The sequence below is a fragment of the Daktulosphaira vitifoliae genome, unplaced genomic scaffold (assembly GCF_025091365.1).
Source record: "Daktulosphaira vitifoliae isolate Bord-2020 unplaced genomic scaffold, ASM2509136v1 Scaffold_1, whole genome shotgun sequence".
NCBI lineage: Eukaryota > Metazoa > Arthropoda > Insecta > Hemiptera > Phylloxeridae > Daktulosphaira > Daktulosphaira vitifoliae.
The window spans coordinates 74,737,874-74,756,381 of NW_026099572.1; the positions used below are offsets into that span (position 1 = coordinate 74,737,874).

Genomic DNA, 18,508 nt, shown 5'->3' on the forward strand with positions numbered 1-18,508 from the left:
AAAAAAAAAAAAAACACATCATAGTAAAATTAATACCTTCTCCGCTTCGCATCGAAGCTAAAATTAATAAATTTCAAAGTAAAATTATATAATATCAAATCTAATTCGACAATAAATACTTTAAGAATATTAGAAATAAATGATTTTAATTGTTTGTATGGAAAAAGCTGCTGAAGCTACTTTTTTTTACTTTGCACCTAACATCCATATTATTAATCTAATTTTGCACTTGTTACATAAGACATTTGGTGTCCATGATTCACTAAAGTTCTCTGGAAAAACTTTTAAGTAAAAAGGATACGTATATTCCAATGTATTAGTAAAATAAGGCTGTGTAACAAAATTATACTCACCACACGCATAACCAAATTTATTTAGGTTATTCTTACACTTATATTGACGATTATTTGAATGTCATAGAAAAATGAATATGTTAATTGATAAATTTATACGTTATATTTCAAATGACAAAATTTTCAGTGTTACCAATAGTGATGCGAAGTGGTGGTAAGTTGAAATGTCGTATTTTCGTAAAAAAGTAATATTGAGTTATTTTGAAACATTTTACAAAATTTAAGTACCAATTACAAAAATTCTGATATTGGGAAAAATTGTTTTGTTTTTTTTTCAATCGCGCTTAACTTTTTCATTGTTTTATCAATATTACAACAAATACATCATTTTCTTTGTTATATATTATTGTAAAACGTCTATTAAATATATTGCTGATAAATGTTAATGCACAACTTTTTTGAAAATAATTTTTTGTTAATTATGAAGAAATACATTGGTCTATAAGGATTTTTCATCTAAGACCAGAATACACTTTTTTAAAGCCATCTTTTCGCCGATTTCAAATCTGCAATTAGATTTTTCAACTAGTACATGTTTAAATTTGCCCCGAGAATCAATACATAAAATACGTCTTGGGAATCAATTCACCGACACCGATCTATACTTATCCCAACTGCTGCGACCCCAACTATGCTACCGTTCCTTTTTATAATTAATTATATAAATGAGTTTAGAGTTGTATATATATCAATAAAAAATAAAATTTTTATATAAAACAAATTTATTCTGTTTGCCCCGGCAATCCTACATCACATTTATTGATAGACAAAAAAGGCCATTTAAGCTAATTCAAAATTTTATTATTAGCTCAAGAAATTTTTTATTTTTTAATTAAATTATATTATATAAGCTTTAATTTAAGATAATATCTTAAACATATATATTATATATATAAAAAAGTGTCAGTATTTCTGGAACATTTTCAATAGTTAAAAAAAAACCCAGCACAGTGGGGTCGCGGCATAGTTGGGTCCAGTATACATGATATCTGACAGTGATTAAAATCACTATCATAAAAAATACTTCGATGCAAATCTGTAGATAGTGTTTAATTTTAATAAATTGGTGGATTATTCCAAAAGCTACATGATCTGCTATTTCCTTATTTATATCATGATTAAGATAAAGTATGTCGAATGAAAAGGGGATATAAATATTATTTTTCGTAAAAAAATTGTATAGATCTAACATTTTTCAATAAGTTATTGCATTCTAAAGTTAAAAATGTAAAATATAAAATCGAGAATTTTCACACAAAAATAGCATTTGGTAATTATTTTCACCGTGAAGACAAAATAAAGTCCAAAATTTTTTTTCCATAATAATGTAAATTATCTTTAATTTAAGATATATATAAAAGTGTCAGACTTTCCGAAACACTTTCAAAATTTAAGTTGAAAAAGTAATCATTTTGAATCATTTATAAAAATAATATACCGAATAATAGATAAAGACATCATGCATCTATAAAAAAATTTATATTGATTTGGTCATTTTTAAAAAAGTTATGGCAGTTTTAAGTAAAAAAAATTGAAAAACTTTCATAAATTTGCGATTTTTAAATTCGTAATTTTTTTGTAAATTTCCCCCATTTACGGAGAACGAGAGAAAGTTTTTCAATATTTAAGGGTATAGTCTTCGACTAGATACAATTTGTTATCTTTTGATATGTTGTTGAAAGAAAACGATTCGGTGAGAGCTAAAAAAAGTAGTAACAGACACAAAGAAAAAACATTAATGTAAAATTAATAAAAGTTTAAAAAATGACATAATTTTCTGATTTAAAATTTTTTTTTGATTTAACTATAATTTTACTGATTTTTTTTAATACCCTAAATTTTTTATTTAATTTTAGAATAAAATGATCCTAGATTAACCGAGGAAAAATGATTTTCTATTCCAGTATATTTTTTGGCTTAATTCAGACTATATTCTGTAATTATTTAAATATTAAATACGAGACAATCCACCTAAAAAATGTTAAAAGAAATACTTAAATTTTCAAGTAATATTATTATTCTTAGATCACGTTAACATATATAAATAATACTATGAGTACACTTTTTCAATTTGCCCTAGTTTCACAATCAATTTACTATAGTTAAATTAATACAATTATTTAAAAAAAGAATGAATAAAAATAAAAATGTTAATCGTATGTCCTTGTAACACTGTTGATACTCCTTTAAAAAATTGATTATCATAAAAAATGATTAACATAGTAACTAATTTTATTACAAAATGCGTTTGATTTTTGCAAAGTGTATTTTATATTTATTCCATAAAGCTAATTTTTATAATAATTTGTTTTATTACGATATAATTAAAGTAATTGTATTCAATTAAAATATTACACAATTCGATAACTATCAATATTCTAAAAACTCACTTGTTATTCCCTTTCTTTTTGTGACTAATTGTATTTATTCTCAGCTATGTTAGAAAAGAAAGTTTTAAATTAAACATATTTTTTTATTTTTAGAACTAATCTATAATTCCTAAAGGGTTTAATGTGTCTGGAGTTTAGCTGAGAGACAGCAGATTTATAAGCGTCTGCTGTCTCTACTCATAGCAAAATTCAATTTGAAAATTATTGTATTGTTACTCGTTAGTCCGGTTTAAAATAAAATTCCATGTAACAAACTTATCACAAAAGTCTAGTTATATTAATTTTTTTTAATTTGCATGCAGTAATATTTGAGAAAAATATTTACAAGCTATATTCCATGGATCATATTCTGAAAACCAAGAAAGCGCAAAATTTATTACATTTTAATGTCAGAAAAATGTTAAAAAAATTATATTATGCAGTTAAAATTTATTTTGTATTATGTAAATTTTATAAAATTCCTAGAATGATCTGAAGGAAACGATCTGAAATTCCACGCGTAACGAAGTTTATATAACTAGTAAATGATTATAAAAATGTATTTTTCTGTATATTTTTACCTGAAATACAAGGCTATTATGTTGTACTGTTTGAAAAATCAGACTTTCCTTAAACATAATAAATGTCTTACACTACATCATAGGTATACAGCTGAAATATATTTAAATATTTATTATTTTAAGGTATTTGTTCAATTTGTTGCATAATAATATATATATATATATATATATATTTTAATTTTATTGATTTTGTAAATACTTTAAACTTAAAATAATAAGTTTGTACATGCTAACAAAATTATGCTGTAATTGAGTACCTATTATTATTAATTAATTTTTTTGTAATATATTATTAAAATAAATGATATATATGTGCAGATTATGTAATCTGCAAAATATTTCCTATCATTATGAGGTAATGATTCTTTTCAACAATATATAAGTGTACAAAGCGTTTTAAATTTTTTTATTAAGTGGCACAATAATTCACAACCTGAATATACTAAATTGATAGTTATTCATTTTCTGCTGTATTTTGAATTACTTTAAATTAATTATTCTTTTTTATTTATATTGTATATGTAAAAAAAAATTTTAAGTGGTCTTGTATAAAAATAACAAAATTAATACTTAATTTTTACGCTGTTTTAATTTAATGACTCAAGTTTTAATTCTTTATAGTAAACTTAGGACAAGAAAAAATAAAAAAAAAAGTATATTACATTAGTAAAAATAAAATTAACCTTGTAGATTAAATGTATGTACTAAGAATAAAATATTGACACTTATTTAGTTATAATGATTTATATGAGTTAAAAGTTGTAAATTGCTTCAAGTTGTGTCATTTGACGATAATTGAATAAATTACTATATTTATACTTCAGGATATTACAAAATTTTAACTTCTTAAGATTAAGATAAATTAAATAAATTAAGATTAAGATAAATTATAATGTTTCAACAATTTTTCTTAAATAACATTCAGTTTATAAGATATTTATATTTAGTGTAATAAACCAATAAGTATGAACAATACTCAACTAACTTTGTGTTGAATATGTAACAAATCAAAATGATAAAAAGTAAAGAAATTTAAACTCCAGATAAAAATTTATGTGTGAAAGAAAAGTCTGCTGCTAAAGTGTTAAGATTTTTATTTAAATTAAAAAAATTATTGCAGAATTAATTTTTCAAAGTACATGTACTTTTTCTGGCTAAAAAAGTTATTATATTAATATAATAGGCATCTCTGGCAGCGGAATTAAAAAACTATCTCGAACAATTAAAATTATCAACACTGATATTGACATGGATGTTCATTACTAGCAACTAATAAGCAGTCTTGTTAACGTTATAGTAACTAGTTGGTTCGTCCGCGAATGTTGAGAATCATGTGTTTCATAAGCCACTAACCTGTTTTACACACAACGAGGTAATTGATTTATCACATTATTTCATTGGTTTTATTTATTCTTAGATTCATTAAGTTTAATAATGTTTTTGATGTCCTTATCAACAAAAACAAATTCACAAAAAGAACAAGTGATCATTAACACAATTAAAAGTGATTCTAAATAAATATTACAATTTTTTTTATTAAAAATTAATAATTATTTCTATTTATTTGCAAAAAAATATTTCACTACTGTTAAAGTTCAATAAGTGATATAACGGCAAAAATAATCCAAGCAGTACTGTTTATTTTATTCGTCAAAGGTAAAAACATAACTATCAGTTATTTATTAATATAAATTTAAATATTCAAAAAAATATATAGAAATGATATTCTCATTTTATTAAGTTATTAATTAATGAAATGTTGTGCAAAATCATATAAATTGTAATATTTAGGTATCGTCATAATTATTATAAAAGAAAAATGTTTCTACAAACTATTTTTAGTTAACTAGGTATACCTTGTGCACATTAATTGTAAAAATATGTCTTTTAATACACCCAATTTCCATTATTACGTTTATTATATAATTTCATAATTTTTAAGCAATGTCAAACAAGTTTAATAGCAGCTTTGTCTTTTATTTAATTAGCAAAAATTATACCCACGTGATTTATCTTTTAATTTTCTTAAATTTCAATTAATCCTAATTTTTCTTTTTTTTTTGTAAATAAATTGAATTATAACAAGAATCATAATAATGAATAAAATAACAATATTAGAAGATTGTAACAGATAATAATAACTATTATCGAAAATTAATTATTATCTGTTAATTATTTTATAATAGATTATTTAGTCTTACTTTGTTATACAAACACAACAAGACAACATTTATCAAACAGAATCGACATACATTGTAATGGTTATAGTTGCTGAATTTCATTTCAGTACTGACAAATATTATTATTTCTCATATTATATTTACTGTAAAATCATTTTTGAATCAAAATAAATTAAGATCTTTTCATCGACAATATTTTGTACAGAAATATATACTTAGTTGCTAATAAGCAGTTACATATATTAATATGTCTACATATTTGTACTGATGATTATAAATCCCTGATTACTTTTATAGTAATTATGTTTTAACTTATCTTACATCACCATAGTGCCGTCACTAATTTTTTAAAATAATATTTTAGAACTGGAATTAAAGTTACATTTTTAATTGAATAATGAATATGATTTACTATAATAGTATAGAATATTTATGTTAAAACACATTTTGGATATTAACATAAATTTTAATTCGTGATTACAAATCTTAAAAGAAGTTATTAAATAATTTTATCAATTACAACAACAATAACTAAATATATTTATAAAACGTATCAATTAAGAATTATAAAACCAAGTTCGACGGCATTGATCTTATTTAATTTTTTCATAATATCGTTTTATTTTTATTGTTTACAAGAACTCGCTTCATTCTCACTATATAATCTAAAGTTTCTAAATATTAGACACTTTTCTATAACAATTAATTTAGAAATGGTTAAAGAAGTTTTTTAATCGTGTTATAAAACTGTAAGTAATTTTTGAAGTCAAGTTTCTATTGCAACCTATTAAACACATACCATTTAAAAAAAATAATATTTATAAATAATAGTTCTTACAAAATTATTATGCATGAAATAGAACAGCTGTTTTTTAACTATATAACAATAACTAGTAAATTTATTTTTATGTAAATGTTTGGGTCAAATTATACTAAAGTAAAATTAACTCATATATTTTTACTATAATTACTATTATAATTAATAGACAATGGTTATTATTACAATTTTTGGTGTTTAGATAATTATCAATTTAGAATATTGAAATAGAGTTAATCTATTTCTTTGTATCTTTAATGCTCAAAACAATGTAATATAATAATTTGCAAGTAATCATAGTCGGAAAATATTCACTGTTATGGTCTTTCAAAACATAGGGAATTCCATTAAAAAACAATTAGAGAAGTTAATGAAATAAACACTTCAGGAATTTAAGTTTAATGTTAAAAAATTGTTAAGTACTGCTTACATGAGAGTTGTATTATTTTATCTATTTGTTTATTAATATTATGTCATTCATATTGTATCATGCATAATATGATATTTTCAATACGATGATATAATAATATATCATATAATTTTATCATCTGAAGGGAAGAGCGGAGTTAGTTGTTACAATTTTTATATTTTTATTTTTAGTAATTTTTCTTCGACGGTTACCTAAATTTATATTAACTAAAAGTAATTAATAGTACTAAGCTAGCATAAATTTATAAATTATTCAATAAATTTAATTTTAAGTGCCAAAAATTATGATTAAATTAAACAAGTCAAAATGAAACACTTCAGTCCACGTAAGTTATTACCGTATACTGTTTTCTAATGTATTATTCTAAAAATATTAAAGAAAAGTAATTCTTACTATAAAATATTATGATAATAACCACTATATAAATTAAAATTTCATAAATATAAAAAATGAAAAGTTATTTTATGCAATTTTATTGTAACCCTCGAAATATATCTGAAGTGCAACATTTTTGTATTTATTTATACATTGTTATTTGGGTTTAGTAATTTTTTGTACTACATTAATTAAATTAATTAAATTATATTAAATTTACTAAGAAAATAATTTTTTATGGGCCATAAATACGCTATAACAGCTTGCCCCCGTGAGGTTGCAACAACTAAGCTCATATGGAAAATTTTCGTATACGATGTTGTCACACAAATTTATTCTTATGATCTCAAAATAGACAATAAAATAGTATTATCTATTGACTAAATAATAAGTATCAAAAATATCTCAACTTGTATCATTGTCAAAAAAAATTAAAGCAAAATGTCTACTAAATTTTACTATTGACGCGAATAAATTTTTATATTGATAAGGCATGATAAATATTTTTACAAATTATTTTAAGCATTAATTTATCTATGAAAACATGTGAATATTATACTGCTATTACAATTTAAAATTAAAATTTCTCAATTGTAATAACTGATCCCTGTCACAACTAGCTCCTCTATCGCTATTCGTAATTACTGGAATGATAAATTTTCTAATTAGCTTAACTTACTATCAAGGTTTGCGGAATATTTTTAAAATATAAAGGAAATTAACCTTGGCTATAAATTATAACATGTCAATTAAAATAAGGAAATAGTTTAAAACCATACCACGTGAGATTAATCTTAGTGATATATTTAGTATAAATGATAGACAGCAATATAAAGCGAATGAGGCACTATTATTTCACAATAATTTAGGTTAAACAGATATTTGCTTGACATATTTAATATTTTTAGTGAAAACTTTGATTTTGATTATTAGAAACGTGGCTATGAAGTATAATTTTTTAGTAATAATCAATCTTCACGTTTGTGGTGTGTGACGTGCATTGTATTTTCAAACTCAAGTTACTGTAAGAATATGCTGATACAGTCGTTTACCAATCAGCATTTGTTATATGTGACCTAATACCATTATTAAGCACATTGTAATGTAACTAAAAGTAAATAATAACCTTTTCGAAGTTAAGAATATCGTTTTAGGAGTATAAAGAGTTTATTATAGTATTATTTTAATTTTTAAATGTTATTGCCAATTTTTTTATTAATTCTATTAAATATTATAAAATTTATTCAGATAAAATACTCAACTATGAAATCACGATATAATTATTAATTGAATAAAAAAAATAAAATTCAATTCTTAGAAATGTTTATTTATTTTCTTATTTCTGTTTTAGTTGTATCAACGCATAAAAAAATAAATTCACGAATAGCTATTCATGCTTGGAGGTACATTTGACTCGGTTATTTTAGTCTCTAGTCTTTGTTATTAATAGTTGATTATATTGCCATTAACTTTCAATTGTCATCTATGAACGATTGCTAGGTTTCAATGTTTCGAATGACTATCTAGAGTTAATTTTTAATTTCTTTTTTATTTATTCGTAGTCTACTGTAATTCATTTTCGCCCTTGAAGAAACACTTATTATATTCATTCATCAGCTGATGACTTCACTTTCTTTTTTTCATGTATGTGCCTCTAGCATTAAATGATCATTAATTTGGCGTGCTCGATGTTTTACAATGCAAGTTTAGTCTGTATTTGATTAAATTAAAACCAATCATCACTTCTGTATTCAAGTTGACAGTAAACAAGTATAATAATTAGTCATCATGTCGTGAATCTTTTTTTGTAAGAAATTAAAAAATGATCATTACCTTGGCAAAATAATAACTTGTTGATTACTAATGCAATTGACTTTTTAATATATTACCTTACAACCTTGAATGCTCTAGATTATAATCGTAACTTTGAATGACGCTCTACTGATAAATAATAAAAAATGACTTTGTAACTTATTAATGACATAATCTATGTAGCGTTATACCTAGAAATAATTTTTAATGCACTAACTAACAATATATTTTACTGTCAATAAAGATTTTATTTTAATTGATTTTAATAATAAATTTATTTAATTAACATGTTACAATTCGGGTAGTCATAAGATATATAAATCGTATAAACGTCACACCTATAATTTTGTGTATTTTTTATTATAAAATTATTATTATTAACGTGGTTCAACTAATAATAATACAATCCAAAAGAATTATTTCCTCAAGAATCCTGGATCACGTTTTTATAACTTATTTTAGTTATTATTTGAAAATAAAAATAATTTTGGGGGCCTAGCTCCAATTTTTTCTGAAAATTAGACTGTGACAAATGTTCAAGTTCCCACTATATTATTTCTGGTTTTAATCAGTTGTCGATCTTTTATAAGTCATATGATATCTTCATATGTATAGTAAATATTCTTATAAAGTATTAGAATAAAATTAAAATAAAAACATCATAGTAAAATTAATACTTTCTAAGCTTCACATCGAAGCTAAAAAAAAATAGCACAGTGTGGTCGTGGCATAATCTCTACAAAGCTCTTTTAATTCACACTAATTTTCTACAAATCAGATGACAACTTATAATATCTATAAATATAGTGAAACAGATCTAACTGACAACTCCTAAAATTTTTGATACAATTAACATTTCGATGTAATTTAAAAAAAAAAACAGTGAAAAAAGTGGGATCACAGCACAGTGCGGACGTATCATAATTGGAACAAGTAAAGATGATATCTGACAATGATTCAAATCACTACCATAAGGAACAATTCGATTCAAATCTGTAGATAATGTTTAATTTTAAGAAAGTAGTGGATTATTCCAAAAACAAAATTAACTCCTATTTTTTGTTCAATTTCCACTGCCATTTGCATATAGAAGATAGGTGGTCAGGACAATTTTTTTTTTTAACTTATAGTATGTAACATAAGGTTTAATTTATAATATATTTAAAAGACGTAGTATTTCCGGAACATTTTCAAATATTAAGTTGAAAAAATTGATTTTTGTGAAAAAGTTGTTATTTTGAATCATCCCTGCGGATAAGTATAGGGTTATCTTTTCAAAAAATTTATATCAAATGAACAGAAAATACCTAAGGTTTTTAAATAAAAATAAATTATTTTGGTACGTTCATTTTTGAAAAAGTTATGGAACTTTTAAGAAAAAAAAATGTTAAAATTTACCGATTTTAAAAATTGTAATTTTTTGGAGATTTTCTCCATTTACAGGGAACGAGGCAAGTTTTTTCAATTTTTAATGGCAATGTCTTCGTTAGATACGATTTTTAATTTTCAAACATATCGTTGAAAGAAATTGGTCCAGTGAGAGCCGATTAAAAGTGGCAACAGACAAAAAAAACACATAGTAAATTTAATACGTTCTCAGCTTCACATCAAAACTAAAAATTAAGTTTGAATTTTAAATACTTTTTTTTTAATCCTAAGCTTTGTAGTATACAAAGATACTATTAAACCATATTTAGTAGTAGTCTAATATTTAAGGAACAAGTATTTATCACAAACATTTCATTTTTGTATTCATAAAACGTATTACTATCTATTAGATAGTATATAAACCAGTGGTTTTCATAAAATATATATCTGATTAGGCTATAGGGATAGGGTTCACCTCTTCATTGGTCAATTATTATTATTTACAGTCTATGACTTTAGACTGATAAGAGTAGGTGAAAAGCAAAAAAAAAAAAGATTCTTAGCTTCTTTCCTGTTTAAAACTTCTGCAACTTCTTATAATCACATTTAAGAAGACTTATGTAATGTGTAAGTGCTCTATGATTTATGCTCGTAATATAATAAGATTGTGTATTGTTTCTTGTGCAAATTCTATTAATCTCTATGTAAATAACATAAGTAGTTTTGGTATTATAAAAAAATTTTACTCATTTATAATATGAATGTTTTTTTTATTATTATAAAAATAATTGTTTTATAATAAGTGTAATAATTGACACACAGTAGTAATTATTACTATTGTATGGCAACGAATACAAGTAATTAAAGGTCAATGAATAATTATAAAACGATAACTACTATTAATTAATTATGATTTGTCAACATTTCTTTCGTAAAATTCTTAAATATGTCTTCTTATTACCGCTGTAATTTAGGATTAATTATAGATAATGGATGATTTATACATTAATGAGTTCTTAGTTCATTGATCAAGCACATTGATATAAATACTACAAATATAATTTTATGAAAAATATCTTTTTGATATTTTGTAGTTAAATTTCTAGAGCATTTTAAAATATGTAGAAGTTTGAATTTTTCTTGTTTATATTACATATTAAACGTTAGTCAAAGCTTATCAGAGAAAGATAAAAATAACATAATCTTTATACACTAATTATTGGTTAGGTGTAAAATTTTGTCATGAATATTATTACAGTCTCATGTTTAAGTGCTTATTTCTAAAGAGAAAAATAAAGTAATATTACAAAAGGCTTTTATTGAAAAGGGACTGATTTTTTTAAACTTTAAAGTGGTATGCCATTCGGAGGGGAGTTAGTAATACGTCATTTGCAAATGGGCAATCGTTTCGACGCATTAAGTCAAATGGATTATGAATATTCGATAGGAGTGCCAGTCTGAGAAAAAACGATCACTTAGACAAAGTAGATCACAGGTTCCTCGCGAAATATAGATTATTTTATGTCATATTATGTCTGATGAGCTTAAACCAACGTTTGATATCGTAATGTAGACACAAAAATATGTTGTGTTTATTTAAAATCCTCATTTGAATTACTTTTATTAATATTTAACAAAATATTCAGTGAATCAAAAGTTATAGAATTTATCAAAATAGGATTGTACACCATTGATATATTACATACGTTATATATATAATATACACATTTTAGCTTAGGATGTTAGATTTTTGTGTCATTTTTTAGCTTCGATGCAAACCTGAGAAGGTATTTTTTTTCTATGATGTGTTTTAGCTTCGATGCGAAGCTGAAAAGGTATTAATTTTACCATGATGTGTTAATTAATTAATTTTTTTTTTTTTGTGTCTGTCACTACTTTTTCTCAGCTCTCACTGGACCGATTTCTTTTAACAATACGTCAAAAAATCACAAATCGTATCTTATTGAAGACATTACCCTTAAAAATTGAAAATTTTTCCCTCGTTTCCCGTAAATGGGGGAAACCTCCAAAAAAATTACAAATTTAAAAATCGCTAATTTTCGAAATTTTTTCAATTTTTTTTACTTAAAAGTGCTATAACTTTTTCATAAATGTACATATCAATATAATTCTTTTTTATATAGATGCATAATATCATTACCTTTCATTTGGTATAATTTTTTTTTATATTTGACCTTTTACCTGCCCACAGAGGAAGATTTAAAATGACAACTTTTTCACAAAAAATTAATTTTTTCAAAATGACTTTTGAAAATGTTCCGGAAAGTCTGACACTTTTATATATATCTTAAATTAAAGTTAATGTAATATACTTTATTATGGTAAAAAATTACATTTTTAAATTTATTATGCTATAAATTTTTGAAAAACGTATGGATCAATTCAAATTTTTCATAAGAAGTAGTATTTTTATACATCTTTCATTCAACATACTGTTTTTTTAAATCGGATCATTTCCCTATATACGAGGGGGGTTTAAATCTAAAAAATGCATGTAGAAAGTAGAACTTATTCAACTTAACTTTTGAAAGTGTTTTTTTTTTTATGGGAAATACTATTTTTTAATAATTCCTTTTTCATTCGACATACTTTATCTTAATCAGGATATTAATAAGGAACTAGCAGATTATGTAGCTTTTTGAATAAATTCATCAATTTTTTTAAATTAAACACTATCTAAAGATTTGCATCGAAGCGTTTTTTTTTTTAGTGATTTTAATCACTGTCAAATATCATTATACTTATCCAACTATGGCACGTCACCACTGTGCCGCGACCCCCCTGTTCTAGGTTTTTTTTTTTTTTGTGACTGTTACCACTTTTTCTCAGCTCACCGAACCGATTGCTATTAACATTTTTTAGGGGGATTGTCTCGTATTTAATTTTTAAATAATTACAGAACATAGTCTGAATTAAGCCAAAAAATATACTGGAATAGAAAATCATTTTTCCTCGGTTAATCTAGGATCATTTTATTCTAAAATTAAATAAAAAATTTAGGGTATTAAAAAAAATCAGTAAAATTATAGTTAAATCAAAAAACTTTTTAAAATCAGAAAGTTCTGTCGTTTTTTAAACTTTTATTAATTTTACATTAATGTTTTTTCTTTGTGTCTGTTACTACTTTTTCTCAGCTCTCACCGAACCGATTTCTTTCAACAATACATCAAAAGATCACAAATCGTATCTGGTCGAAGACCTTACCCTCAAAAATAGAAAAAATTTCCTTCGTTCTCCATAAATAGGTAAAACATCCAAAAAAATTGCAAATTTTAAAATCGCTAATTTTCGACATTTTATCAATTTTTTTAATTTAAAATTGTTATAAATTTCTAAAAATGAACAAATCAATATATATATTTTTTTTTTATAGATGCTTAATATCTTTACCTATCATTTGGTAATTTTTTTTTATAAATCTGACTTTTAGTTGCCGACAGGGGGGATTTAAAATGACAACTTTTTCACAAAAATTTACTTTTTCAACTTAACTTTTGAAAGTGTTCCGAAAAGTTTGACACTTCTATATAATATATAGATATATTATATCTTAAATTAAAGATAATTTACATTATAATGGAAAAAAAAAATTTTTGACTTTGTTTTGTCTTCACGGTGAAAATGGCTACCAAATGCTATTCTGTCTGAAAATTCTTGTTTTTATTTTTTACATTTTTAACTTAATAATACTATAACTTTTTGAAAAGTGTATGGATCAACACAATTTTTTTTATGAGAAATAATATTTTTTAATAATTCCTTTTTCCTTTGACATACTTTATCTTAATAAGAATATTAATAAGGAAATAGCAGATCATGTAGCTTTTGGAATAATTTACCAGTTTTTTAAAATTAAACACTATTTAAAGATTTGCATCGAAGCGTTTTTTATGATAGTGATTTTAATTAAGCAAAATGGAGATATAGTGATATATATATTGTAGGGTATCCATTTTTATATATAAAGATTTTTTGTCAAAATTTAAGAAGTATCACCTGATAATTTTTTCCTACGAGTTTCAAAATAATATCTAAATAAATTAAGTTTGATGTAACACGATTAACAGAGTGCGCTTCAAGCGTTTTAATAATAATGTGCAACATTGTGCATAGTATTTAAATTAAAAATATTTTAAACTAATTTTTATTAAGTTTTCAAATTCATAAAAATTATTAATGCGATTTTTTGCCGTCTAAAGATATTCAAAATTAATGGTTGTGATTGAAAAAAAAAAAAATTTACATGGTGAACATGCCATTTTTTTTTGGAGGGTGTAGTGAAAAATTTTTTTATGTTTATCTCCCCAGAACAAAACAATAACTACGTCACTGCGTGTAAATACCTAAAGGGATGTTAGCTGTATTATTCATATAAGGTAAAAAGTTATGTATTATGTTATGTCTAACTCAGCCATTAGATGATGTTCGTATATTCTTTGATAATAAAAATCACTACAGTCAATTATTTAGATCAGAAACTATAATTTTAAAAAATTTTTATTAAACCTCATTAAGGGAGATAACACTTACAATGTCCAATAGATTAATATCATTATTACTAGTTACTTTCTTATTGGTTTTTTCATTTTAGTATATACAGGTCAATGACTTACATAATCGATTTTAATTAATTCTTCTATTTATTTTTAATATGAATCATTTTTAAAATAGTACGCTCTTTAATATGTATATAATTCATTACCTCTAAATCTCATTAAAACTTTCGCATCTCTGTGTGTATTTCTCTAGATAGAAAATGTTGAAGATATTAAAAAATGAATCAGTATTACAGTATTTAATGTGCCAATAGTAATAAAAATTGGTTAATATAATAATAAAATTAATTTATTTTTTAAAAAAGAAAATAGATCTCACTGAATAATTGTGTAAGGGTTCCCAAATTCTTAAATTACAATAAATTACAAATACTACAAATTCAAATTAAATTTATGGTATTATAATTAAATTATTAATTAAATTATGCTAAAACATAAACTTACAATAAAAAAATTATATACAGGGTGTTCAGTAAGTCACGAAACGGGTTTCTATTGTTCTCATTGTTTGTAACAATGAGAACAATAGAAACCCGTTTCCTGACTTACTGAACACTCTGTATACTTACATATTTTAAAATAGATTTTATTAATTTTTAATAAAACGTAAGTAATCTATAAGTGTATAATATTTTCATCTTAATAAATATTAGGTACTAATTTTTTTTTAATGATGTTATTATATTATCTTTTATTGTCATGCATGTCCTGGACTGGTATAAAAATAATATATCATTTTGACTCTAATGAGTAATATTTTTCTACTGGTGTTATAACGTGAATAGAGAAATAATTTAATACGAAATAAACTAAGTTAGCATATCTACTTAGATTGTTATGTATAAAATTTAAATTTAAATGATTGTACTTTATAATTACTTAGATGACAACAGGAACAGGAGGTACTTTAGCAATTGTTGTCGCTCCAGATGGCGGCTGGGGCTGGGTAGTTGTATTGGCAGCTTTTTATTGTAATATGATTGTTGATGGAATAGTATACTCATTTGGACTGATGATGAAAGATATAGCTATCAATCTTAACCAATCACCAGACTATGCTACATTAGTGGGGTCACTGCTAACAGGATTTTATTTAATCGCAGGTGATATATTTTACAATTTATTATTTTATTTATTTAATTTTATACACATATTTTAGGACCATTTGTTAGTGCACTTGTTAACAGCTTTGGATTTAGAGTAGTGACAATTAGCGGAAGTATACTTTCATGTGTTGCATTTGCAGTAGGAGCTTACGTTGATTCGATTTATCAACTTATGTTTTTTTACGGTTTCTTGGGAGGTTTGTTGCAATTTTGATATTTATACAAATAATGTATATTGTTTTTTTTATAAAATAGAAAATAAGTTTTTGGTAAATTTCGAGTTCAATCGATTTTGTAAAGTATGATCAGTTGTAAGAACTTACTGCATTTTTTTATAGGAATTGGATTTAGTATGATTTATGTATGCGCAGTATTAATACCAGGATTTTATTTTGATAAGTGGAGAGCTTTAGCAACAGGAATAGCCGTATGTGGTTCTGGAATAGGAACTTTTGTATTAGCACCGCTAACTGATCATCTTGTTAAGAATTATGGATGGAGGGTTTCAATGTTAACACAAGCAGGTAAAATTGTAAAGATTTTTTTTTGTAGGTATCGAATCAATCGAATACGAAAATGGTAATGTGTTTACGTGAACAATTTATTCTATTATTTTTAGGATTAGCTTTAAGTTGTGGAATTTTCGGAATACTCTTTAGGCCACTTGAACCTACTATTGTTGAAGTCCCTCCAAATAACCCTATTGTCGTAGAACCTGAAAAGCCAGAAAATGAACCATTACTTGTTGAAAATAATGGTGTACAAAGAAGATATTCAATAGATAAATTTAGTATTTCTAAAAGTGGAGCACCTACTGCTGAGGCTGTTTACAAACATTTATCTGGAAGAATAACTCCTGATCAAAATATAAGTTTATCATGTTATTCTCTAAATGCCGATTTAACCCTCAAAGGAAAATTGTCGCCTGAAAATAAAGAAAATAAATTATCTGTAGCTAGTTTAAGATCTAGAAGAAATACACTTACTCCATCACTTTTGGCTCATCCAATGGATAGAGATGATAGATTTTTTGGTGGTAGTTTAAATAAATTACCACAGTATTCTTCGCAAGTACGTTTCATTAACGACATTTTTACTCACAACCAGTGTTACCAGTGTTAGTTTCATACTTTATACACTTACACTGGTGTGGTTTAGTTCAAACTTTTTCATTTTCTATAGGCGTTATTTTAGATTGGATCGCTGAATTACACAATGTCTGTTACTAGAATACCGTCTTGGAATGATATAATAGAAGAAGAAAGTAAACTAAAATTTCAGAGCAAAAATGTCAATAGAAAACATTCAACAAGTTTTTGGAAATATTATAAGTCAACAATGCATACTCTTAAGACTATGTTAGATTTCTCAATATTGATGTCACCATCCTTCTTAGTCTTAACTTGCAGTGGATTTTTAACACTTATGGGATTTTTTGTTCCATTCATGTTTATTACAGGTTATTAATTATTTATACATACAAGTACTTATATAAAACAACGATTTTTAAACTGTCTTTTTAGATATGGCAACTAAAAATAATATGGACAAACAAATGGCCGTATATTTAGTTTCAATCATAGGAATTGCAAATACAGCTGGTAGAATTCTTTGTGGTTGGATTTCAAGTTATGATTCTATTGACCCAATATTTGTTAATAACTTATCTCTTACATTTGGTGGAATCTACACTTTCATTTTTCCATTCATACCATATTCTGTAGTTTCTTACGTCATGTATGCTAGTTTGTTTGGATTCTCTATGGGTAAACACGAAATTATTTTAAAAAAATTATAATTTTTTGAATTTAAAATATTTATTAATTTTGTATAGCCTGTTTTGCTTCTCTAAGATCAACTATGATCGTGGAGTTAACTGGACTTGAACTTTTAACAAATGCTTTTGGTGTTCTTTTAATGTTTCAAGGATTAGCAGCCGCTATTGGGTCACCTCTTTTAGGTATTTATAATAATAAAAATAAAATAAAAAGTTCAACATAGCATAATCATTTCTATTTAGCTTCGCATGAAAAAATAAAATGTTATAAAAAATCTGGCGTATAATTTTTGTTAAATATTTTCTATTTTATAGGAAAATTTAATGAAGCCACTGGAAGTTATGATATGTCTTTTTATATGGCTGGTCTTATATTGTTCTTATCAGCCATAATTTGTTATCCTCTAAAAAGAGTCAAGAAATGGGAAGATAATCGAAAAAAGAAACCAATTAACGTTTAAATATTGTCAAGATGGTCGTTAATCATCTTATTGTCATATATTAACACCTATAGTCTATTTACTGGTTAACTAAGAAAAAAATTGATTGTTTTATCTTTGTAAAAAGTTTCTATGTAAATGTGCGCCCTTGTAGAAACTGTATATTTTAGGACCTACACTAAGGTGTACCATTGTTGTTGATTTTATATTATTTTAATAAGGTTACAATTACTAATTTTAATATTACTTATTGTGAATAATTCATTTTATAAATGACATTAAATGCATTTTTTTTTTAAGTGCACAACTTTATTACCGTGTTG

At 24.3% G+C, this 18,508-nt stretch overlaps 2 protein-coding genes across 7 annotated transcripts in view; one reads left to right on the forward strand and one right to left on the reverse strand.

The window, feature by feature from the left end:
* LOC126895387 (uncharacterized) overlaps positions 1-3,388 on the reverse strand; it is a 13,169-nt gene extending 9,781 nt beyond the window's left edge. The window contains exons 1-2 of the mRNA XM_050667204.1: positions 3,304-3,388; positions 2,744-2,787 (exon numbers count right to left, since the gene is read on the reverse strand). Of these exons, the coding sequence (XP_050523161.1) occupies positions 2,744-2,787; positions 3,304-3,360 (101 nt within the window). The 5' untranslated portion in view covers positions 3,361-3,388. The remainder of the gene's footprint in view (positions 1-2,743; positions 2,788-3,303) is intronic.
* Positions 1-18,497, forward strand: part of LOC126895382 (monocarboxylate transporter 2) — a 22,433-nt gene extending 3,936 nt beyond the window's left edge. The window contains exons 1-10 of one of the 6 annotated variants that reach the window (XM_050667193.1): positions 4,588-4,675; positions 4,898-4,959; positions 15,746-15,965; positions 16,022-16,165; positions 16,307-16,492; positions 16,588-17,039; positions 17,163-17,427; positions 17,492-17,734; positions 17,803-17,928; positions 18,061-18,497. In XM_050667193.1, coding sequence (XP_050523150.1) covers positions 15,746-15,965; positions 16,022-16,165; positions 16,307-16,492; positions 16,588-17,039; positions 17,163-17,427; positions 17,492-17,734; positions 17,803-17,928; positions 18,061-18,206 — 1,782 coding nt within the window. In that variant the 5' untranslated portion in view covers positions 4,588-4,675; positions 4,898-4,959 and the 3' untranslated portion in view covers positions 18,207-18,497. Of the gene's footprint in view, positions 1-4,547; positions 4,676-4,897; positions 4,960-7,036; positions 7,056-8,710; positions 8,750-8,800; positions 8,913-15,745; positions 15,966-16,021; positions 16,166-16,306; positions 16,493-16,587; positions 17,040-17,162; positions 17,428-17,491; positions 17,735-17,802; positions 17,929-18,060 lie in introns of those variants that run through there. The other 5 variants (XM_050667192.1, XM_050667195.1, XM_050667191.1 and 2 more) reach the window with 5 other exon arrangements.
* Positions 18,498-18,508: the final 11 nt, after the last annotated feature.